This window comes from Rhinoraja longicauda, chromosome 8 (assembly GCF_053455715.1).
Source record: "Rhinoraja longicauda isolate Sanriku21f chromosome 8, sRhiLon1.1, whole genome shotgun sequence".
NCBI lineage: Eukaryota > Metazoa > Chordata > Chondrichthyes > Rajiformes > Arhynchobatidae > Rhinoraja > Rhinoraja longicauda.
In genome coordinates this window covers 60129561-60154012 of record NC_135960.1, presented here as the reverse complement: position 1 = coordinate 60154012, position 24452 = coordinate 60129561, and the positions used below count along the sequence as shown (strand labels likewise).

General features: G+C 40.7%; 1 protein-coding gene across 1 annotated transcript in view; it reads right to left on the bottom strand.

Annotated features, from left to right (window-relative positions):
* The window catches only part of LOC144596022 (uncharacterized), a 114652-nt gene that overhangs the window by 51022 nt on the left and 39178 nt on the right, over positions 1-24452 (bottom strand). The window contains exons 5-22 of the mRNA XM_078404093.1: positions 22539-22625; positions 22378-22422; positions 21208-21261; positions 18975-19028; positions 16568-16621; positions 14961-15014; positions 14744-14797; positions 14553-14597; positions 12454-12507; positions 12074-12118; positions 11888-11941; positions 8524-8622; positions 8376-8420; positions 7892-7990; positions 2554-2607; positions 1829-1936; positions 238-291; positions 37-135 (exon numbers count right to left, since the gene is read on the bottom strand). Of these exons, the coding sequence (XP_078260219.1) occupies positions 37-135; positions 238-291; positions 1829-1936; positions 2554-2607; positions 7892-7990; positions 8376-8420; positions 8524-8622; positions 11888-11941; positions 12074-12118; positions 12454-12507; positions 14553-14597; positions 14744-14797; positions 14961-15014; positions 16568-16621; positions 18975-19028; positions 21208-21261; positions 22378-22422; positions 22539-22625 (1158 nt within the window). The remainder of the gene's footprint in view (positions 1-36; positions 136-237; positions 292-1828; positions 1937-2553; positions 2608-7891; positions 7991-8375; positions 8421-8523; positions 8623-11887; positions 11942-12073; positions 12119-12453; positions 12508-14552; positions 14598-14743; positions 14798-14960; positions 15015-16567; positions 16622-18974; positions 19029-21207; positions 21262-22377; positions 22423-22538; positions 22626-24452) is intronic.

Here is a 24452-nt window from a genome sequence, read left to right as displayed (position 1 = left end):
ACTTAATATTTCATAAGAAAACAATATTTTTCTTACTTGATGGGCAGGAATGCCAGGGTCTCCATTTCGACCTGGTTCGCCATGAGATCCTCTAGAGCCAATTGGTCCTGGGGGGCCGGTTTCTCCTGACATACCCTGTCATCATGAGATTTACATAGACAGCTCTTTTTAGATATCGTCAGTCGGTTAAAACCAAAATGGTTGACATTCATTTTTCATATGCTTAGAAGTTCTGACCTTTTCTCCAGGAGGGCCAACTTGACCCCGATAGCCTTGATTTCCATGTTGACCCTAGGAACAGGAGCAGAAAAAAACAGAGTTCCAGTGTAGTTTAATAATGTAAAAATGTTGAGTTCGAAAAGCATTCCTCTATGGCGCTAAAACTCTGAAGGGATTGAAAAGTTGATCATAAGCTGTAAAATGTGGTGGGAGCTGCTTTACGTCCTCATTGTCCACCCTGGGTAGTTCTACGGAACTGGCAACATTTGTAGTAAAGCATCAACTACGGTACTCTGAAGCACCAATTGCCACTTTTGATTGTTGAAGTTGACATACGAAAGAAGAGGAAGCTGTAAAATGACTAGTGGCACAGGTTTTATGATCTGCAAAAAAGTATTTGGTCCGATACAAAACTAAACTATTCCCCTAGAAGCCATGGGCTCCTCTTGCGTTGACTATCTTTAACTATTTTTGAAGCCACGTCAAGCTTCAAAGATCGGCACAAACGCAGGAAAGGGTAGCGTTCTCGCATACGAGAGGAGCTATAAAAAACAGTAGCGATACAAAGCAAATATTGAGGTGTAAAAAGGACCTGTGAGAAAGAAAATTGCGAGGGACAGCAAAGGTTGAGCAATTTTGCAAACATGCATAGTTTAATATCAATCAATTTTGGGGAAGATATTTCCCAACTTTACTTCAAGTAAAGTTAATGCTTGATGGATCTATTTTATGTTTAGCAGAGGTCATTAAAATGTGTGACAGTCTATGCTTATTTCCGGCGTGAACTTGTAGAGGTAATAAGATTTTTCACAAGAAACATTAGCATCAATTAAAGTCTTTGAAATTAAAGCTGACATTGTCAATCACTGGCTGAAGGACAAGAAACACAGGGAATGCTCTGAAAACCAAATACTCCTTCTGTTCTCTCTGATTTCCTTGGCAACATAAAACACACGTTTTCTCAAGTTATCTTTTCCGACAAAGTGTCCTTGATCTGATGCATGAACTCTTCTTTTTTCGTCATTGGGGCTCATTATCCTGCTGGGTGCTTCCCAATAAGCATTGTCTTATTTATGCCGTAACATTCACCATGCCTAATGCTGGCAGTTCATCACAAAGGCAACTCCAATTCTCCAAAGGTTTTGCAGTGGTTTATACCCATCAACAAAAATATCATCGAGACTTCACTTCCTTCCATCCAGGACATTGCACACAAACGCTGCTTGACCAAGGCCAAAAACATTATTAAAGACCCCACCCATCTCCATCACGGACTGTTCACCCTGCTGCCCTCTGGTCAAAGGTACTGCAGCATAAGGAGCAGAACAGCCAGGTTCTGCAATAGCTTCTTCCTCCGAGCCATCAGACTCTTGAATTTGCCATAACCCGCCGCCATTATTTTATGTGCGAGTTACTTATTTATTATTTTTAATCAATTTTTATTATTTGGTGTTACATTGTGAGCCAGGTGCAATGGAATTTCATTCAAATATGCTCTCGTCTGGTGTATAGTTTTGAATGACAATAAAGTTATATTCATTCATTCAACTCTTGTATACTTTCCACAAGGAGTTGCTTTCTCTGCTGCATGATGCAAGTTGGTACTTACTTTCATTCCAAGTGGACCGATCGGTCCCACTGGCCCAGATTCACCGGGTGGACCTGTTTTGCCATCGTTACCAGCAGGGCCAGGGAGACCAGAACCTCCAATTTCAGCCTAGCAATAAGATAAAGGCATTGGTAAATCTTGGCAAGTTATTCTTTTTTTTCTAGACACAGAAATTAATTAGTAATCATTTTGCTCTGAGTTATGTAACCTATTTAAGATGATAAATCATTGTTCTATGTGATGCACCAGACCTGTTGCCATAAGGAATAGGAGTAGAGTTAGGCTATTCGGCCCATCAAGTCTACACCGCCATTCAATCATGGCTGATCTATCTCTCCCCCCTAACCCCATTCTTCTGCCTTCTCCCCATAACCTCTGACACCTGTACTAATCAAATACTGTACTGTAATAAAATACTGTAAATACTACTGTCTTATTGAGTTTTAATGTCCAAATAAGGAACAAAATGTGTTGATAGGTCTAACATTTTGTCCATGTTAAAGAACATGTTGTACATTTAAAAAAGTCTCAAGAGAATAAAAAGGGATTTATTTCATAATTGCTGTATTGGCAAATACGACAGAATTTGCAACTAGCTGGATTAATCTATTAAGATTTGCGTGAACATAAAGATTAACCTAAAACATCGTAGGGCGACGAGAAATACAATAATTTGGTAATTGTGTCTATTTGCCAAGTTAATTAAAAAGTAGCACAAAACTTACTGGTTCGCCCTTTTCTCCAGGTTGACCTGGTGTACCAGGTTTTCCAGATTCACCCTTAAGAAATGAAATGTGTTTTGTTAGAAAAACAAAATTGACAATGCCAGCAAAATAAGAGGGTTTTTTTCGGTTTGAAATTTGAAATGTTAGGTTTGATTGACGAATGCCTTTGTGTTCCAGAGGAATGTGTTTAAAGTCAACCTTTGCATGAGTATTAGCCACAGACGGGCAGAAATGTGGAGAAGGCACTTGTTGATGTTTCAACGGTCTTTGGCATGCTGTACTTTCGAAACAGATTTTGGAATTTTAGTTTAGTTTAGAGACAGAGGTCCTTCAGCACAACGAGTCCACGCTGGCCAGTGATCCCCGTACACTAGCACACAGCTCCTCCAGCAAGTAACTGGAAAGGCTAAAGAAACTGGTTTGTTATTGCAAGGCATGTTTGAACATTTACTGTAGATTTTGAAAGGGTTTGACACTTTGGGTACTGAGAAAATATTGCTCCTCAGGAGGATATCTAGAATTAGGGATTATAGTTTCAGAATATGGGATCACACATTTTACTTAAGAGATGTGGAGCAATTTCTTCTCTTAGGGACTAATGGATATTTGGGAGTCTCTACGAGAACTGTAGAAGGTGAGTTAATTTAGTTTAGTTTAGACCTACAATTAGGAAACAGGCCCTGCAGCCCACCGAGTCTGTGCAGATCAGTGATCATCCCCGACACTGGCACTATGCTACACACCAGGGCCAATTTACAATTATAACCAAGGCCAATTAACCTGCAAACCTGTGCGTCTTTGGAGTGTGGGGTGAAACCAGAGCACCCACGGAACATCCACATTGTCACAGGGAGAATGTACAAACTCTGTACAGACAGCACCCGTAGTCATGATGAAACCCGAGTCTCTACTCATGCGTGTTGATTATCAAATAACGAGTTCAAAATTCAAATCCTTCTGCAGCTTCTGCAGCTGGCTTAACATTAAAGAGATGATCTTTCGAAAATGTTGAAGTTGCGTAGTTGTTATAAAATATATGCAATAAATTTAACAAAGAATCTAAACAAACAATGCTACTGTCGAATGTATTTATATTAATCACTCTCAGTATTTTTAATCATAAAACTACTCAGCTGTTGTAAAACTGCATCTGTTCACTGGTAGGAAGGAACTGCAGATGCTGGTTTAAACCGAAGATAGACACAAAAAGCTGGAGTAACTCAGCTAATTCAGTAACTTTGCCCCGCGCATCTTTTCCCCCTAGTCTTTGACTTTTCCACACCATGAGAAAGGTTCTGACTGTTTACCAAGTCGATGCCACTCATAACTTTATGTTTCTCACTCATAACTTTCTCCCCTCGATCTAGAGAAAATAACTCGAGTTTGTCCAACCTCTCCTTGCAGCTAATATCTCTTCATCCAGACAGCATTCTGGTAAAGCTCTTTGGCACCCTTTCCATAGCCTCCACATCCTTCCTGTAATGGGGCGACCAGAATTGCACTAAATGCTGCAAATGCAGCTTAACCAAAGCATCATAGAGCTGTATCATGACTTCCTGACTCTTATACCCAAACGCAAGGCTACTGGTATTCGATAAAACCCGTTTTGTTAAATTGTTAAAACAGTGAATGTAAGCCTGTCTACCCACAGGAGCTCTTTGAGAAGAAAAAATAGTACATGACAATGTGGTTATGTAATTATCTTTTGCATTTGTAGTTCCATTATCTTTTCTATTAAGAACAGCTACAAAAAATACAGAGCTGAAAACCACCTATTATGTGCGTGCTGGAGAGCAAAATCAGTTCCAATTTGTAACCACATAGTGCCTAGATGTATTATGTGTGTACCGGTCACCATTTCAAGACGTAAATGATCCCTTCAGGCAACCAAAAAGGCACAGCAGCGGCTCTACTTTCTGAGGATCCTCAGGAAGAACAACCTGCAAGAGCAGCTGCTAGTGACTTTCTACCGTTGCACCATCGAGAGTGTGCTGACGTACTGTATTTCTATGTGGTACACCAGCAGCTCAGAGGCAGACAAGAAAGCCCTTCAGAGGGTCATCAACTCTGCAAAGAAAATCATTGGTTGCCCACTGCCCTCTCTAGAGGAACTTTACTCCGCCCACTGCCTCAGCAGAGCAGCCAACATCCTGAGGGATCCTTCCCACCCTGGTCATCAGCTGCTCCAACTGCTGCCCTCTGGTAGACAGTTCAGGTCCATTACATCACGGACTAATAGACTCAAGAACAGCTTCTACCCCAGCATCATACGTGAGCTGAACACTGCCAGACACTCACATAAAACTGAATGGAAGGAACGGAACTGATCGGAACACTGTCAGTTACTTGTCAGAAAACATAAGCCTCAATTTAATACATGTTTACATCCTACTGCACTTACATTGCTTAACATTTGCTAAACTTATTACATGTTACACCCGACCGCACCTTATATTTAATTACATTATTATTTTATTTTTTTTTAAACGGCACTACCGATGCATTTGCAATATGTTAGCTCTCATTGCTGTGCAATAACTTGCTGTCTTGATTGCACTGTACACTGCCTTGACCGTATTGTAATTGTTTTGTCTATATTGTATTAGAGGTCAGTTTGTTTAATTCAGTAGATTAGGTTTAGCTTGTTATGGATAAAGGTTTATCCTTTGTACTGCCTGCTGTGTGTGATTGCATCATCTGGACTGCTTTAATTTCGCTGTACTTTGTGTAGTGACAATAGTTTTTTTACATTTACAAGTCTATGACAACCATCAACCACATGAATCCCTTAATAATACCTTAATTGACCCCACATTCCCCTCAGCTCCTGCAGATTCTACCATAAACTCATATGTTTTACGCCATTTACAGTAGCCAATTTGGTTAATTGTAAAGTGGCCGATTGTAAAACGACTTTGGTTTAAGGTGAGGGAGGAAAGATTTTATAGGAATCCAAGGGGCAACTTTTTCAAACAAACGGTGGTGGGTGTACAGAAGGTGTTGCCAGAGGAGGTAGTTGAGGCAAGGCCTATCGCAACGTTTAAGAAGCAATTAGACAGGTTCATGGATAGAACAGGCTCAGAGGGATGTGTGCCAAACACAGGCAAGTGGGACTAGTTTAGATGGGACATGTTGGTCGGTGTGGGCAAGTTGGGCCAAAGGGACTGTTTCCACACTGAATTACTCGATGACTTTATAACCCAAGAACCCGCACATCTCTGGGATGTGAGCAAATCAGAGCACCCAGACAAAACTAATTTGGTGTCAGGGAGAAAATGTAAACTCCACACAGATGACACCAGAGGGTCAGGATTGAACTCAGTCACTGGAGTTGTGAGGCGGCAGCTCACTAACACACTGTGCCGCCCACATCTATATACTATCTTATATGTACGAATGAAATGCTGTTGTTGTCACCCAGCTTGGTTTCACTCTCCTAACCTGCAAATTGTGTCCAGTATTTCCTTGTTATACTTTGAATTGCTGGAATTATTTTCTTCCTTTTAGCCATTGCCTTATTTAACAACTTTGGTATGCATGGAAACATTTCAGGTTTTATTTCTTTCCAGTTATGTTGTTTCTCTTTATTCGCTACTCATTCAATCCATCAGCGCATGGTGATTTTTATCAATGGGCAAGAGGTAGACCGCCGGTGGCTGAAAGGAATCAATTATAATTTGTCCTTCCGCTCAGTAACAAAATATCTGATATTTAATCTGACAACATAGCTAAGAAGAATCACCTAAACACTCTGTGTTGCAATGGTCCATCAGACTGGATCGTAACAATATTGGAAAGAAATCAGAGATTATATTTTAACAAAAAGACCTGTAGAATTTGATTGGAATGAAGCGAGAATATATTGACGGCACAGTGGTGCGGCGGTAGAGCTGCTGTCTACAGCGCCAGAGACCTGGGTTCAATCCTAACTATGGGTCCTGTCTGTGCGGAGCTTGCACGTTCTCTCTGTAACCACTTGGGTTTTCTCCAGATGCTCTGGTTTCCTCCCACATTCCAAAGACATGCAAGTTTGTAGGTTTGAATAAATTGTCATTGCTGGTCAGCATAGACTCAGAGGGCCGAATGGCCTGTTTCCATGCTGTATCTCTAAACTAAATAAAATACAGGATCATAAAAAAAATCATTGTCGCCTTTCTGTTTCCATTATAATGTTTGAAACATTCCTTGCAGTACACCATTCTTCATTTCTTAAACATTTCCACGGTCTTCATTATGCAAAGAACTATTGAACGATTTCCCTCCATCATCTTATGCATTCTGTTTAACAATTCTATATATGCTATTTAAACTATTATGCATTTATAGTATTTGGGCAGCACAGTGGTGTAACGGTAGAGCTGGTGCTTCACAACACCAGAGACCCAGGTTCGATCCTGATCTTGGGTGCAGTCTGTGTGGAGTTTGCATGTTCTCCCTGTGATTGCGTGGGTTTTCTTCGGCTGCTCCGGTTTCCTCCCACATTCCAAAGACATGCAAGTTTGCAGGTTAATTGGCTTGGTAATTCGGTAATTGTAAGTTAATTGGCCACTGTAAATTGCCCGTAGTGTGTAGTAAGGAAACTAATGTGAACGGGTAATTAATGGTCAGCGTGGACTCGGTGGGATGAAGGGCCTCTTTCCAATGTTGTATCTCTAAACTAAAACTAAATTAATTGCAACCTGTTTTATCTCTTGACTTATTTCATGGCTTATATTGCTACAATCTTTAAACATTCAGAATATTTTTCACAATTCAAGTAAATTAGAATAATGTTATTTTCTTTATCTGCAATTTACATCAGAAGACGAGCATATAGGAACAAATTTAATGCTTCGATACTCACATACTAGGTGGATTTGCAGCTTAATTGTTTTAAACATTCTTAATTGTTCTGAAGACATGCTACCACCATTTGAACCTGGTTATCAGAATCATATTTCTGAGCACAGTGCGATCTGCATAATGTTTCTAGTTTAGTTTAGCTTAGAGATACAACGTGGAAACAGGCCCTATCGGCCCACCGGGGCTGCACCAACCAGCGATTCCCGCACATTAAAACTATCCTACACGCACTAGGGACAATTTTTACATTCACCAAGCAAATTAACCTACAAACCTGTACGTCTTTGGAGTGTGGGAGGAAAGCGAAGATCTCGGAGAAAACCCACGCAGGTCACGGGGAGAACGTACAAACTCCGTACAGACAGCCCCCATAGTCGGGATTGAACCCGGGTCTCCGACGCTGTAAGGCAGCAACTCTACCGCTGTGCCACCATGCCGCCCATGAACCCATGAGCTTGACACCAATGAAATAAAGTCGGTAAACTCTCGCACTTACTGGTAAACCTCGATTACCCAAAACGCCATTTGTTCCTCCTGGACCTGGATGACCAATTGGACCTTGAGCACCAGGATTCCCAGGATTCCCAGGATGACCCTAAGAAAGTAAAGGAAGCTGGTATGAATGAGGTTTCTAGTTATGGATATACTCTTGATCATAGGTTTAAATCCTAAACATTGGATAATGACTAACACATATAATTAAAATGACAACTTGAATGATCAAAATGACAGGAAAAATTGAGATTTCAATCAGTGCTTTGAAGATGTTCAAGAAAGTATGTTCTTAAAGGCAGTTTTAGATTCCGTTAAAGATCAGATCATTCACATTAAATGATAAATAATATTCATTTGATAGATGCAAACCAAATGAATAAGCTAACAACACTTAACCAACTCTCTCCTCTTTAATCATAGCATTACTCTGTTATATTTGTTATATATTTTCACGATAAATGAAAAAATATTTTGATGAAACTGACCGGAAGCCCTGATGTCCCAGACAATCCATCTTTTCCAGGTTTCCCCTACAAAATAAACCATCAAACCTTCAGATGATATTTTCCAACATTAGTTAAGTGGTCAATGAATGGCAGATGTACACGATTTCAGTGAATGTTGGTTACATACATCATAGCCTGGCTTTCCAGCACCGCCATTAACACCCGGGGAACCTCTAGCTCCTGGATTACCATTGGAACCTGACGAACCTTTCTCCCCATTGTCACCCTGCAAGGTAAAATATGAAAGACAAGTTATGTTCTTGGGATTGTGTGATCTTTCAGATAGTTTATCCATAATCTAATCTAAAAAGTTTGTTTGGTTCATAATACTTTATTTAAAAGCTATGTATTTTAGCAATTCCTTCTTATAGATGTCAAGGCCACCAGCATAATCAAGGACGAGTCGCACCCCAGCTACTCCCTCTTCTCCCCCCTCCTATCAGGCAAGAGGTACAGAAGTGTGAAAGCACACACATCCAGTTCTGGGTAATTTCTTCCCAGCTGTTATCAGGCAACCGAACCGTCCTACCAACAACTAGGGAGAGATCTGAGCTACTATCCACTTCATTGGAAAGTTTCGGACGATCTTTGATCGGACTTTTCTGGACTTTATTTTGCACTAAACATTATTTGCGTTATTCCCTTGATCATGTATTTGTGCATTGTGGGTGGCTCAATTGTAATCATAGTTAGCACGCAATAAAAGCTTTGGAATAAAAACTGTGTCTCGGTAGACGTGACAATAAACTCAACTCAACTCATGATACAAAGTGCAGAATATAGTTCTCAGCGTTCTAGCCCATCATTTCCAGATGCAAAGTCCAATGTCCACAATGGGGTAAAGGATAATTGGGCAGTACCCTAGCTTATGAAAGGACCATTCATAAGCCTGATAACAGAGGGGAAGAAGCTGTTCATAGTCTGCTGGTGAACTTTAACAATTTGAAGTTGGACAAACAGAGTGAAAACTTGGTCCACATCCCTATAAACCATTCCTATCCATGTGCCTGTTCAAATGTCTTTCAAACATTATAGTAGTGCGTAGGTTTACTAGGTTAATTCCCGGAATGGCGGGACTGTCATATGTTGAAAGACTGGAGCGACTAGGCTTGTATACACTGGAACTTAGAAGGATGAGAGGGGATCTTATCGAAACATATAAGATTATTAAGGGGTTGGACATGTTAGTGGCAGGAAACACGTTCCCAATGTTGGGGGAGTCAAGAACCAGGGGCCACAGTTTAAGAATAAGGGGTAGGCCATTTAGAACGGAGATGAGGAAAAACCTTTTCAGTCAGAGAGTTGTAAATCTGTGGAATTCTCTGCTTCAGAAGGCAGTGGAGGCCAATTCTCTGAATGCATTCAAGAGAGAGCTAGATAGAGCTCTTAAGGATAGCGGAGTCAGGGGGTATGGGGAGAAGGCAGGAACGGGGTACTGATTGAGAATGATCAGCCATGACCACATTGAAAGGTGGTGCTGGCTCGAAGGGCCGAATGGCCTACTCCTGCACCTATTGTCTATTGTCTCTGACTAAAGAAACTACTCCTCATCTCCTTCCTAAAAGAACGTCCTTTAATTCTGAGGCAATGACCTCTAGTCCTTGACTCTCCCACTAGTGGAAACATTTTCCCCACATCCACTCTATCCAAGCATTTTTATGTTGATCAGTATTTAATCCTCAATGAACAAGCTGGAAAAATTATATTATTCTTTATATTAATATTTGTGGAAATATGTTCTGCATTAATTGTTACATATCAAATTTTTAAAGGATTGGACAGGCTCGATGCAGGAAAAATGTTCCCGATGTTGGGGGTATCAGGACCAGGGGTCACAGTTTAAGAATAAGGGGTAGGCCATTTATGACTGAGATGAAGAAAAACTTCTTCACCCAGAGAGTTATGAATCTGTGGAATTCTCTGCCACAGAAGGCAATGGAGGCCAATTCACTGGATGTTTTCAAGAGAGAGTTCGATTTAGCTCTTAGAGCTAACGGAATCAAGGGGTACAGGGAAAAGGAAGGAAAGGGGTACTGATTTGAGATGATCAGCCATGATCATATTGAATGCGGTGCTGGCTCAAAGGGTCGAATGGCTTACTCCTGCACCTATTTTTCTATGTTTCTATGTTTCCATATTTCCCTCTGTCAAAAACATCAAAGGCACATCAGAACTGTTTAATTTTACTTGGAAAGTACGATAGAAATCTGTGCTCCTTCTAAATTGCTTTATGTTAATTCTCTCCAATCCTATTCCATACAAAAATCAAATCTCTAAATGAGCAGTTGCATTAATTAGCTTTAATTAACCTTTCATTTTCTCCGTTGAGAAGATTACCAGTTCAATGTAATGTGGGTAGGCTCCAAGCATAACAGCAATTATTCCAAGGGGAGGAAATTCTGAATACAATGCAAGTAAAGACATAATTTCTACATGGGGACATTACATTACTCTTCACTTGCATGGATGAATGCAATGCCAATAACCATCAATTGACTCAACACCAACCAGCACAACGCAGCCTATACAATTGGCACCCTGTCAACTGCCCTAAGCATTCATTCCCTTCACCACTGGTGCAGTGTGCACTCTCTACAACTGCACTGCAGTTGTCTTGGTAGAGCTGCTGCCCGACAGCAGCAGAGACCTAGGTTTGATCCTGACCTCGGGTGCTGTCTGCGTGGAGTTTGCTCTTTCTCTCTGTGATTGTATAGGTTTCCTCTGGGTGCTCCAGTTACCTCCCACATCCCAAGGATGTGTGGGTTTGTAGGTTAATTGACCTCTGTAAAAAAAACGCCTATAGTGTGTAGGATGAGGAAGTGGGATAACATAGAACTAGTGTCAAAGGTTATTGATGGTCAGCACAGACTCTGATATCTGAAGGGCCTGCTTCCAGGTGGTATCTCCAAAACTAATCTATACCGTTTATGTTGGGCATTCAAACAGCACCTCCCAAGCACATCGCTCTATCACCTGTTGGTTTCCTTCCAAGTCACAGACCACCCCAACTTATACCCTTGGAAATATATGGCCAATTCTCGATTGTTGTTGGATCTCAACGCTGGAACTCCCTATCCAACAGCACTGTGGGATGAAACATCGCTAGATGGAACAAAGGCTGTAAGGGACGAGTTGCCAGAGGAAGTCGTGAGGCAGGAACTGTCACAACTTTTAAGAAACAATTACACAGGTACATGGATAGGAGAGGTTTAGAGGGGTATGGGCCAAACGTAGGCAGGTGGGACTAGTATAGATGGAACATGTTAGTCGATGAGGGCAAGTTGGGATGAAGGGCCTGTTTCCATGCTGTGTGATTGTATGATTCTTTATGATTCTATGAACAGCAGCATTTCAAGAAGCTTAACACAACCATCATCACTTAGGCCCTTAGGCATGGACAAAAAATGATGGCCTTGTCAGTGAAGCCCAGATCCCGAAAACAAATTGAAAAAAAAAATCCAAGTTCAAGAAATATGTTTTGATCAACATACCTTATGGCCTGGATAACCGGATTTACCATAAGTCCCGGGAGTACCAGGACTTCCCTAAATGGAAAAATAACAGACGTTTTAGAAGAATACATTTGAAGAAAATGTTTAAAAAAAAATAGAGTTTGGAAATTCAAGAAGACATCAAGGGGAAAAAATACACAATGCGCTAATTAACACTTCACTTACAGCTGGACCTGTTTTACCAGGACTACCGTCATGACCTCGTGCACCCTAAGCAAAAAGGAGATTCATGTTTAGAGACCACTTTCTTAGAGAATCTTAAGAATAAAATCACCTCAACATTTTATCACAGGAAATAATCATAATTTAAAGAGTTCAAATCAAATTTAGACAAAATGGTCAATGTAAATACAATGCCAATTATCAACTTCCAGGCACCAGAGCAATGTTTACAGTTGCTATAATCATCATTTAGACCTTTATTATTATAATGGCCGAAGTTTAAAAAAATACTTTAAATAATATAAACCAATGTTACATCGGAAAAAATACTGATATCAGAAGCCTAGACATTATCTAAACCCGGTGATAATAACAGCACTTACACCAGTCCCAGGGGTCCCATCACGTCCTTTCCCACCAGGTCTCCCAGCAGAACCCTAGTGTGCACGAGGAACAGGAATACAAATTTAATGACGTAAAATACATTTGAACATTATTCATGCATGAAAAACAGAAACGTTTGTCCGCAGGAATCAGTGCACAGATTGAAAAGTGCAGTCAATTAATCATCTTTGCATGTGAAATGGAAGGAAAAGCTGAAGATCTTCACTGCCATCCTAAGTGCTAATTCTCCATTTACACTGATTATGGCTCAGGAATTGCCTGAGTCAGTGGATATTATGCTTTTAAAGGGAATCTTGGAGAGCATCCTTGAAACATTCCCCTTGTTCACCTGGCAATCTATTGCCATGCCAGAAGTTAGAGAAGATATTTTATTTGGGAGTCTGGTCTCAGGTAACAAACAAAGAAGAAGGCCATTTAGAATTAGATGAGTGTAATTAGGTTCTCATCTAATTGGAGATGTCAGCCAAAATATAATTAAATAATTATCCACAATCAGCATTGAAATGTATTATCAATATGTATCACATGAAACATTTGGTATAATGAAAGGAGCATTTTGATGCTTCTTGTTAAAGGGGTTCTTTGCATTCTGAAAAGATGTATACAATTGATTTATTCAACTTATTTTTTCAATTTGTTTTTGTATTCTGCTATTTTCTTCCACCTCATCTTCCAAACCCAAAGCTTTTACTCTCCCTGAAGCTGACATATGAAAAATACTTCCACCAGCACCATGTTACCCTGGCTTGGAAATATGTGCCATTCCTTTATCATCTGAGGACCTAAATCCTGGAATTACTCAACAGCAGATATTCTAGGGGTATCTTGAGCAGAAGGATGGCAGTAGTTCAAATGGGCACACCACCATCATGAGAGCAATGAAGGGGTGGGTGATATCTTCTGGCCTTGGCAGCTATATTCACATCCCGTTAAAGTATAGTTAAAATAAGCAGGACAGTGTCTGCCATCCATAAATACACCATTGGCATTTCGTTTTGGTTTAATTTAGAGATACAGCGTGGAAACAGGCCCTTCGGTCACCCAGTCCCTGCCGACAAGCGATTCCCGTACATCAGCACTATCCAACACACTAGGTACAATTTCATAATTTTCACCGAAGCCAAAATTAACTTACAAACCTGTAATTCTTTGGAGTGTGGGAGGAAACTGGAGCATCTGGGGAAAACCCACGTGGTCACGGGGAGAACATAACAGCAGTCACGGTGGCGCAGCGATAGAGTTACAGCGCCGGAAACCCGGGTTCCATCCCGACTATGGGTGCTGTCTGTACGGAGTTTGTACGTTCTCCCTGTGACCTGCGTGGGTTTTCTCCGAGATCTTCGGTTTCCTCCCACACTCCAAAGACGTACAGGTTTGTAGGTTCATTGGCTTGGTAAATGTAAAAATTGTCCCTGGTGCGTGTAGGATGGTGTTAATGTGTGGGGATCGCTGGTCGGCGCAGCCCGATGGGTTGAAGGGCCTGTTTTGCATTGTATCTCAAACTAAACTAAACATACAAACTCCATCCAGACAGCACCATGGACAAGATTGAATCTGAGTCTCTGGCGCTGCAAGGCAAACTCTACCGCTGCGCCACTGTGCCGCCCCCAAATTTAATTTACCACCAATTTTACCCATGGGCATAAATAGTTCCACCATTCTATTTTGTAATGATAAAGGAAAATATTGGATCTGAAGGTGCAGGAATATTTGTACCTTGGATAGACCTGTGCTTCTTTTGGGCTACCCAAGCATACAGACCATGGTTTCAGATGACCATGTTTAAGAAACATTTGGACAGGTACGTGGGATAGAGTAGGTTTAGAGGGATATGGGCCAAAATCAGATAGGTGGGACTCGTGTAGATGGGGCATGTTGGTCGGTGTGGGCAAGTGGACAAGTTGAGCCGAAGGCCCTGTTTCCATGTTGTATGACCCTATGATCAATAAACCCTGTCATGGCCGAGGGAAACTGCAATTGAACTGATACTTTCGAACGGTAGATGTTGAGGAACAACTGTGTTAGTGTGCACACTCTCTCCACCCATCATAACTACGATATTTTGTAACCTTCTTACCATTTGTCCAGGGATGCCATTGGTTCCAGATGGGCCAGGTTCACCCTGTTTCGAATCAGATGAAAAATCATTATAATTCCAATTCTAATAATATCTTTAAGAACTCTTAATTATTTAATTCCATTTTCGTTACATATTCTGTCAAATTGCAATTGATTTTTTAAAAATCAGACATAAAGTGGAATAATTACGTTTGTGCCTGTTGGTCCAGCTTCCCCTTTACTACCATGACGTCCATTGAAACCCTGCAAAAGACACCATTAATTAAACTGTACACACGTATTGGTGCTGTGTTAAGATCAGTGCGTGCTCTTAAAATGAATGATTGCAAATAATTATGTTACTCTCAAAATGATCCGATTACAATTATGCAATTGGAAGACAAAGGAGCTGATCAAGGAAACTTACCCTGTGTCCCTTTATTCCAGACATGCCAGGGTTTCCAGGATAACCATTCCGACCCTTTGAGAAAGGAAATGGCATTAAGTCTTTGAATCCATTTCCATTAATAATACCCCGGGGAGTCTGGCTGAGAGTTCTGCCATTACAATTACCAATGAACAAGGCAAGGGAAAACTTCTGACCCAACTTTGTAAGAGTGTTAGGAATATTAGTTGATATTGGTTGAGAAAGCATTCTCTCGGAGGGGTAATTAAGCTTCATATGAGGCTTCAAAAGCCTTTCTAGTAGTAGTGGCTCGATATGATTGTCAGCACCTTAGATCAATACAATAAACCCTTGTTATAACGGACCATAGGGATGGGAATGGTGTTTGTTATTGGCGACTGTCCACTATAACTGTTGTAACTCATGGCCGGGTGGGAAGAAGTGCGGCGCCTGGGTTGGGGTTAAACCAGAGGGTTTACGGGCCGGGCAGCCGCAGAGACCACCGCCCCCACATGCGGTGTGCCAGGGACGGGCCCGGTACTCGCGCCACCTTCACGCTGTTCGCTCTCTCCACCCCCACGACCGGCAGCTCACCCCGCAGCGCCGGCTCACAGGGTAACCGGCGGGAGTGGGGAGGGGGCGGTGCATCGAGTGCCTGGCGCCGTTACCAGGCAACCGAGGCACACGTTGCCAGGGCGATCCAACTCCCCGGGACCTCACTCTGTGGCAGCCTCTGCAAACCCAGGCCCAAAGCAACTCTCTTCAACAGTGTTTTACTGCTCACTCTCTCCCAGCCTCTGCCTAATGCTGCACTGTGCAATGCCCCCCAACCCACCACCATGATCAGATACCTCGGCCCGTTGTAACCAGCTTCAGTTTAGTTTATTGTCACATGTACCGAGGTACAGTGAAAAGCTTTTGTTGCGGGCTAACCAGTCAGCATAAAGACAATACATGATTACAATCGATCCATTTACAGTGATAACCAACATCCTTTATATAGCGGTCGATAATACAGACGGGTGGACTGTATATTTGTGATTAATACATGGCCTTTTATGATTTGCGTTTGGCCTTGGAGGTGATTAGTCTGGCTTTAACACAAGAACATTGTGCTTCCAAAGATTGTTATGAGGAATGTGCCAAAATTTAACCAGAAATTTAAGGGGTTATTTGATCAAAGTCTTCAATATAAGAAAGATAAATGAAATCCTACAAATCTAGAAGCTAAAATATTGATCAAGGTCTTTTTGAACCGTACAGTGCATCTAGAATTGGATCAAAACTTATGAAACTGTTGTGGATTCATAAAGCATGGCAGTCACCTCAAAACTAAGGTGATGATAGAGAAAATTGGGCAACATAATAAACAGATTGGAGAAAAGTCCTTAAACAATGTCATAGCTGCCTAAAAGCGGTAATGAAGATAGCAAGGATACACCTTTTAAACATGTTGGTGTGGCCTCTAAATTTATCTGTCATCTTTACCAAAAGCAATTAATTTGTTCTTCAGTGTGGAGAGTGTGTGCATGTTTTGTTGATTCCGCTATTTATCACGTGGTGATACAAATAGCATGTTCACCTGCTGAGACAATTATATATTCATTTTCTATTCAATCTTTGCTTACCGGAGGACCCGGGTGCCCTAAGGTACCATCTTTTCCTGATCTGCCAGATGTACCCTAAAATCAAACATTACAAAATCAGTTGTTACTGTACCAAAACATAGTTTTATCTCACATCCCATCATCTACCAATCCTAATCCCTCTTCACAAGCCAAATCCCTCTCATAGAAACATATCAGATTCTTAAGGGATTGGACAGGCTTGATGCAGGAAGAAAATTCCCGATGTTCGGGGAGTCCAGAACAAGGGGTCACAGTTTAAGAATACGGGGTAGGCCATTTAGGACTGAGATGAGGAAAAACTTTTTCACCCAGAGAGTTGTGAATCTGTGTAAATCTCTGCACAGAAGGCAGTGGGGGCTAATTCACTGGATGTTTTCAAGAGATAGTTACTGTAGATTTAGCTCTTAAGGCTAACAGAATGAAGGGTTATGGGGAGAAAGCAGGAACGGAGTACTGATTTTGAACGATCAGCCATGATCATATTGAATGGCGGTGCTGGCTCGAAGGACCGAATGGCCTACTCCTGCACCTATTTTTTACGTTTCTATTTTTTAACTCTACCCTTCTTATAAAGGCACTGATGCTATGAGTTACGCGTCTCACTCATCATCACCCCATCATCCCTTACCCTCATCAATCTCCACACCGCACAATCTACCTCAGTTAAAAAACAGAACTACAGAATTTGTTTTACAAAACTTGGCAATCTACCTCTGGTGCTTGTAAACAATATTTCAAATATCCAAGAACTGGCCAGGAAGTGAGGAAGCAACAAGAAAGAAAGAAGTCATAATGAAAACATCATTCATTTTCACCGTCATAGCTGCCAGCTCAGATAATGGTGTTGCATGTATTTGGATGATTGCTTAGTGGCAGGATATCCACGTAGCACGCTGTTATGCATAAATAGCTTGCATCCGAGGCCTGAGCAGAGATAGCAATGAGCACTTTCTCAGAGGAAAAAATGTGCACTTGACTTCTGCTCCAGCGACACAACTGAAGATACTTGTCACGCATGCTACAGTGGGCAACTGATGGGAATATATAATGAAATACTTGGTGTTATTGATTGTGCATTCCCACCTCGCAGTTATTTTATGAGGTAAGTCTGCATTCTGGGAAAATGAAGAGTTCAACACTCACTTGGCATAAGATTTAATGTAAAGTTTAGATCTCATCCTTTCTGGTAATGAAGTAATAGTTATCTTTATTGGCTAATTTGCAAACCCTACCACAAAGTAGCTGCCAATTGTCAGTCTGAAGAATGGACTCAACCCAAAATGTCATCCATGTGCTCCAGAGATGCTGCCTAACTCCACTGATTTACTCCAGCACTTCGTATCATTTTTTATAAACCAACATCTATAGTTCCTTATATCTCTCTCAACTTCCGTTGGTAGCTGCTGACTGCGTTCATGAATGTAGCAGAGGAAGGTACAATTATTGTCTGAGGAAGGGTCTTGACCCGAAAGATCACCCATTCCTTCTCTCCTGAGATGCTGCCTGTCCCTCTGAGTAACTCCAGCATTCTAGATCTAGCTTCAGTGTAAACCAGCATCTGCAGTTCTTTCCTACAACCATAGTTGTTCAAGCTCAGTGTTCCACCAGAGTGGCCATGGATTGTAGCATGCCAGGACTGAGGTGGCATACTCTTCCCTGACAGTTTACCAGAGAACTGTGACAATGTTTCATGTGTGAGACAACGGCTCCATTGAATGGACCTGCTGTATGGGTTCATGACGACCATCGTTCCAGCCCTCACATGCCATCAGTGCTTTGTTACCTACGCCATGTTAAGTTGATGCAGTTAACAGTCTTCTAGATTGAGAGTTCCTCAAGGTCAATAAACAGAAAGCCCTTGTAACTCATCCTTTAGTTGGCTTTGGTTCACATCCTGATGGTGTAACTACAGAGTGCAAAAATACAGTGGGATCCTGACTGTATAAGACGCTGAGCTATTTAATTCAGAGTGCATGGTCAAAACCAATTGAATAATGAGGGATATGAATCCCTTTTGTTACAAGTCAAAACATAGATGTCATAAGACATTTGCAATATGATGCAGAGGTAATTGACCATGAAACAATTTTCTCCATCATATCTGAGTGTTAATATCATTGGAGAAACACAATAATCTCTCTATACATAAGTATTTATCCACTCATAAGGTGCAATCCGAATGTAGAAAAAAACTGAGAGAGCCTTGTTTAGTTACTTTTTCTTACACAGATTGAGTAAATTTGATCAGATATAAACATAAAATTAGCTGAAACCAATTAATTGAATCACAAGCATATTGAGTATTTTGAGTACGTCACCCTGCTGTGAACAATGGATTTTGCGCTTTAGAAAGAAGAATACTGATCACTGGTAAAAACAGATAAGTAATAGTGGGCAAGGTACTTACAACTTCTCCTCGTAGTCCGTTAAGACCAGCTGGACCTCGAGGACCTGGTTGACCCTTGGATAGAAACAATACAATTAATATCTCCAGTAGATGTCCTATCTAGTAAATCTATGTTTATCTAGATATGATAGAGCATGCCACAGAATATATACAAAGAGAGGTGGAGATTACAGTGTTTGCCATTCATTTGGAGTGTAGAACAATGGAAATAGCTTATTTAATTTCTAGTTATATTACAACCAAACATTTTTTAGGATTGAAAATGATAGAAAATCGACAAACTGCCCAAAAATTACTTCTTCACGATCAACCATACTAACAAATTTTGGTATAACTGACAAATGTTATGTTCATGACAATTGGAATGAAAACCACATCATGAATAAATAAATAAATAGCACAAGAAGCTGGTACCTGGTACTCAGGCTTGCTAAGGCATACTGCACAAAGTTTTCTAGTCACCAAAAGTCCTCACTAAAGGTCCTACTAAACTTTGTCCTTTTCCATTGTGCCTATTTTTTATTTCACCAGGCAACACAGTTGCTAGAGCTGCTGCCTCACACACCAATCCTCAGGCACTATCTGTGTGGAGTTTACTCGCCTCCCTGTGGATGCTCCTGTTTCCTCCCACATCCCAAAGGTGTGTAGGTTTGCAGGTTAATTGTAAATTGCCCCTAGTGTTTACTAAAGTGGTATAACATAGAAATAGTGTGAATGGATGATTGATGGTCAATGTGGACACAGTGGGCCGACAGAACAATATAAAACGACTAATATAAAACGACTAATAGAGGATCTATTTGTGACATGCTTTAGCACTTTACAATGTATGTCTTTCCTTTTATGATCTCTCATATAAATGTCGCTGCGTAAGAAGCTCACCAATGTAAATATAAAAGTGTAATTTTAATCCCATGGTCTCCTGAGCACATGGCTTCCAGAGGATGTTTCCTCATGTGAGATTCACATCAAGCGTAATGGAATTAAAAAATGTTGTTTTAGAGATTCAGCGCAGAAACAGGCCCTTCGGCCCACCGAGTCCGCGCCTCCCAGCGATCCCCACACATTAACACTATCCTACACACACTAGGGACAATTTTTACATTTACCCATTCAATTAACCTACATACCTGTACGTCTTTGAATCTACGGCATAGACTGACAAACATGTCTACAGCGGTCCATTATATTAAATGAAATAAGATGTGTTTCTTCTACATAGACCAAAGTCTGCCATGAAAATCTGGATTATAAAAATAATAATCTATATTCGTATCCTTGATGTAATGCTATTCTGAATCAATTAAAACTAATATCAGATATTGCTCACACCCAAACACAGGTCAATCACATTGCAAAGCTTAATTCATGAATGCTAAAAGATTTTTTGGTACTTCATCTCAAAATACCTAATTGAACTCTAAAAGCTTTAAAGGGCCATATGACCATAAGCCATAAGAGCAGAATTAAGCCTTTCAGCCCATTGAGTCTACTCTGACATTCAATCATGGTTGATCTATGTTTTCCTCTCAATCCCATTCTCCTGCCTTCTCCCCATAAACCTTTGATGTCCTTCCTAATTAAGAACCTATCAATCTCTGCCTTAAAAACACCTAATGCCTTGTGATCTATGGCCATCTGTGGGCAATGAATCCCACTGATTCACTGCCCTCAGGGTAGAATTTCCTCCTCATCTCCATTTTGGTTTATTCTTTTATTCTAAGGTTGTGCCCTCTGGTTCTAGACTCGCCCACTACTGGAAACATCCTTTCCTCGTCCACTCTATCTAGATCTTTCGTTATACAGTAGGTTTCAATGAAATCCCTCCTCATCCTTCTAAACTCCAGTGAGTACAGGCCTGGAGCTTTCAAACGCTGCTCATACATTAACTCAAGCATCCCAGGGATCATTCTTGTAAACCTCCTCTGTACCCTCTCCAAACTCAGCACTTCATTCCTCAGATATAGGGCACAAAACTCCTCACAATACTCTAAACGTGGTCTCACCAGGGTAAACACCATCATCTTAATGAGCACTTAAACATGCATGGAAATCAAAAAATAATAAGTAAGAATGAATGAATTGAAATATTAATTTGATGAATTCAAAAGTAAATGTTGAGTTGTCAATCTAATGTCAGTAACTTGTGTATTGCTGTTGTTTCAAGATAAATATATATTTCTCCCCAGTCCCAACTGCAGATTCAACTGCAGATCCAATTGCAGATACTCACCTTCGAACCAGCAGGTCCAGTCTCACCTGTTGCTCCAGTGTAACCTTGAGGACCCTATTTGCAATCAATATATCTATATCATATATATGATCTAAACAATAAATATATCTATTTTGTCTGAACAAATTTATTTTACAAATGTCTTGAACCACAAGTTCCTAATAAGCAAATAACTATGAAATGGGATCTATTTTGTTAAGCCGAACAATACAAACGTCAACAATTTGACAACGCAACATCAGAAAAAGCTGCATCGTACAAAAATCACAATGCAGACATTTTCCATAAAGAAAATGTAACCATTATATTACAGCCCGAGGACGATGGAAAACAATTATGCAAAAACTCAACAGTTATTCAAAGATGTTATCACACGTTGAAAAGTAATATGTTTTATATTGGAATGTACACGGGAGGTTTCTTCTTATCATTTTAAATATTGATTCAGAGATTGTGATTTGGTAAAATAATATTGGCCTGCACCTCGATATCCACTGATGACGTCTCTTTCATGGACAAACACCTCATAATGCCATGCCTGGGCATTGGGAAGCAGACATTTGGGGCAAGCTGGAGGTTAGATGCCACCACAGAAGCACTGAGATCAGTAATGTAAAAAGAAATCCTTGAGTTCATGTTTTCATCACAATGTGGCGGCTCCCAAGAGTCGGGCCATACCACTACCAACCCCTCGGCATGGGAATGGACCGGTCCAGGGGGGGGGCGGCTCTTTGCTACGGTTATAAAGGACGAGGTTTTGGGCGCGATTTCTGCCTGGCAGACTTGACTGGTCTAGCAAACATATTAAATTCAAACCTCCCGAAATACCCGGCTCCTCGCCTTTATTTCGGGCTTTTTCGACGAGCCACAACAACATACTTTCTGAGTCAGATTAAATATGAATTTTTGAATAAAGCAAAAATGCATTTGGATTAAGTTCTGCATCACTTTAATCCACCCAATGACAGAGCAGGCCTGATTGCAACATGGAGAACAACAAGAGTCGTGGAAATGTTAGGAAACATGGCTTTAACACTTTGGCAATTGTATATTTTTTTAAATTATTTGCTTTGTTCTTTGATACCTTTGGTTTAAAGTATTATCATCCTCAATGAAGGGTGTCAAAACAAAATAGGTAAACGCAAATGGCAAATACATGCAGGTACTTACAGGCGCTCCAAAAGGACCTGGAGGTCCTCTATTTCCCTGAGGGCCCTAAAATATAACAGATTTATACATTGGAGTTACACAGAAATTAAAACAAAGTGTCTCAAGCTTGTTTTTAAATGTGCATCTATTGAACAAAGGCGGAAAGACAAGAATCAACTCACTGGTAGGCCAGGAGCAATAATATTGCCGTTAGTTTTTGACCCATACTTGCCGCCCCATCCATATTTTGATTGAGAAGGATAACTGTTCTGCAACAAAGAATAAATTCAAATGTTTTTCTTATACCAAAAATTCAGAAACTTAATTGAATACTCGAATGAGAACATTAAAAAAACCCAATTACATTTGTCTTTGTTTCTGGAAGAGCATAACATAGAAAATAAATTTGCAAACTGCTCTTTCATCAGAAAAGAAAAAAAAAGTGCTATCAGTTTCATTGTGATGTATTTCAATCATTTTAAATCATCATTTATGATCAATATATATCATATATCATATATCATATATATACAGCCGGAAACAGGCCTTTTCGGCCCTCCAAGTCCGTGCCGCCCAGCGATCCCCGCACATTAACACTATCCTACACCCACTAGGGACAGTTTTTACATTTTACATCAAATAAAAGTTTTCAATGATTGCATTGGGGACTGACATAAATACAATTGTACACACAACAAAGCATTAGTAAATGTGCTTAGAATTATACCATCTAATTTTTAAATCTCGAAATTATGTAAACTTATTTCCAGCTCACGAGAAATAAATCAAATCTAGTCATATTACCAATTGTTACTTTTCAATATAATTATTAAAAAGATGAGAGAACCAGAACAGGCAAAAAGCAGATGATAAGAGGTATCATAAAGATTAAATCCAATAAAGTTATTCTGACTTTCAGAAAATGTAATTGATATTTGCTAAGGTAGGTTCATGGTAGGGGTGACTTGTGTCATACACCACTGTTTAGAGTATTCTATAGAGCCTACTCATGGTACACAATTAATGTCAGCATTCTTCCTTCTTTCTTTCTCTCCCTCCCCTCCCTTATTGTTTGAGACAGCTGATAATATACTAACTGACCAAGTTAGTATGACTTAACATCGCTGGGCATTTTGTGTATTTAAAGAGGAACAAACAAGTTATCCTCTACATCCAACATGGTTGCACAAACCGTAAAGGTAAAGGGCGAATATGAAGCAGAGCTGCTGCTTTTCCTTGTTGAGTCTGGGGCATGGACAGGGGCAGATGCTCTGGAATCTCAACCCTTGCTCATCTTGCCTTCTGCCCTACATCTCACACACTGATTCCCAAACTCATGATTGCAGGATATCCCTTTGATCTTCAGTCTTCTAGTCCGTGCAATGCAGCCCACTGAAACGCTGATCCAAGTGCAGCTCATATCTGGACATATCACATGTGTCAGAAGGAACTGCAGATGCTGGTTTAAACCGAAGATAGACAAAAAAAGCCGGAGTAACTCAGCGGGCCAGGCAGCATCTCTGGAGAGAAGGAATGGGTGACATTTTGGTCATCCGAAGAAGGGTCTCGACCCGAAACCTCACCCATTCCTTCTCTCCAGAGATGCTGCCTGTCTTGCTGATTTATTCCAGCTTTTTATAGACAATAGACAATAGGTGCAGGAGGAGGCCATTCGGCCCTTTGAGCCAGCACCGCCATTCAATGTGATCATGGCTGATCATTCTCAATCAGTACCCTGTCCTGGCTTCTCCCCATACCCCCTGACTCCGCTATCCTTAAGAGCTCTATCCAGCTCTCTCTTGAATGCATTCAGAGAATTGGCCTCCACTGCCTTCTGAGGCAGAGAATTCCACAGATTCACAACTCTCTGACTGAAAAAGTTTTTCCTCATCTCAGTTCTAAATGGCCTACCCCTTATTCTTAAATTGTGGCCCCTTGTTCTGGACTCCCCCAACATTGGGAACATGTTTCCTGCCTCTAACGTGTCCAACCCCTTAATAATCTTATACGTTTCGATAAGATCTCCTCTCATCCTTCTAAATTCCAGTGTATACAAGCCTAGTCGCTCCAGTCTTTCAACATATGAAAGTCCCGCC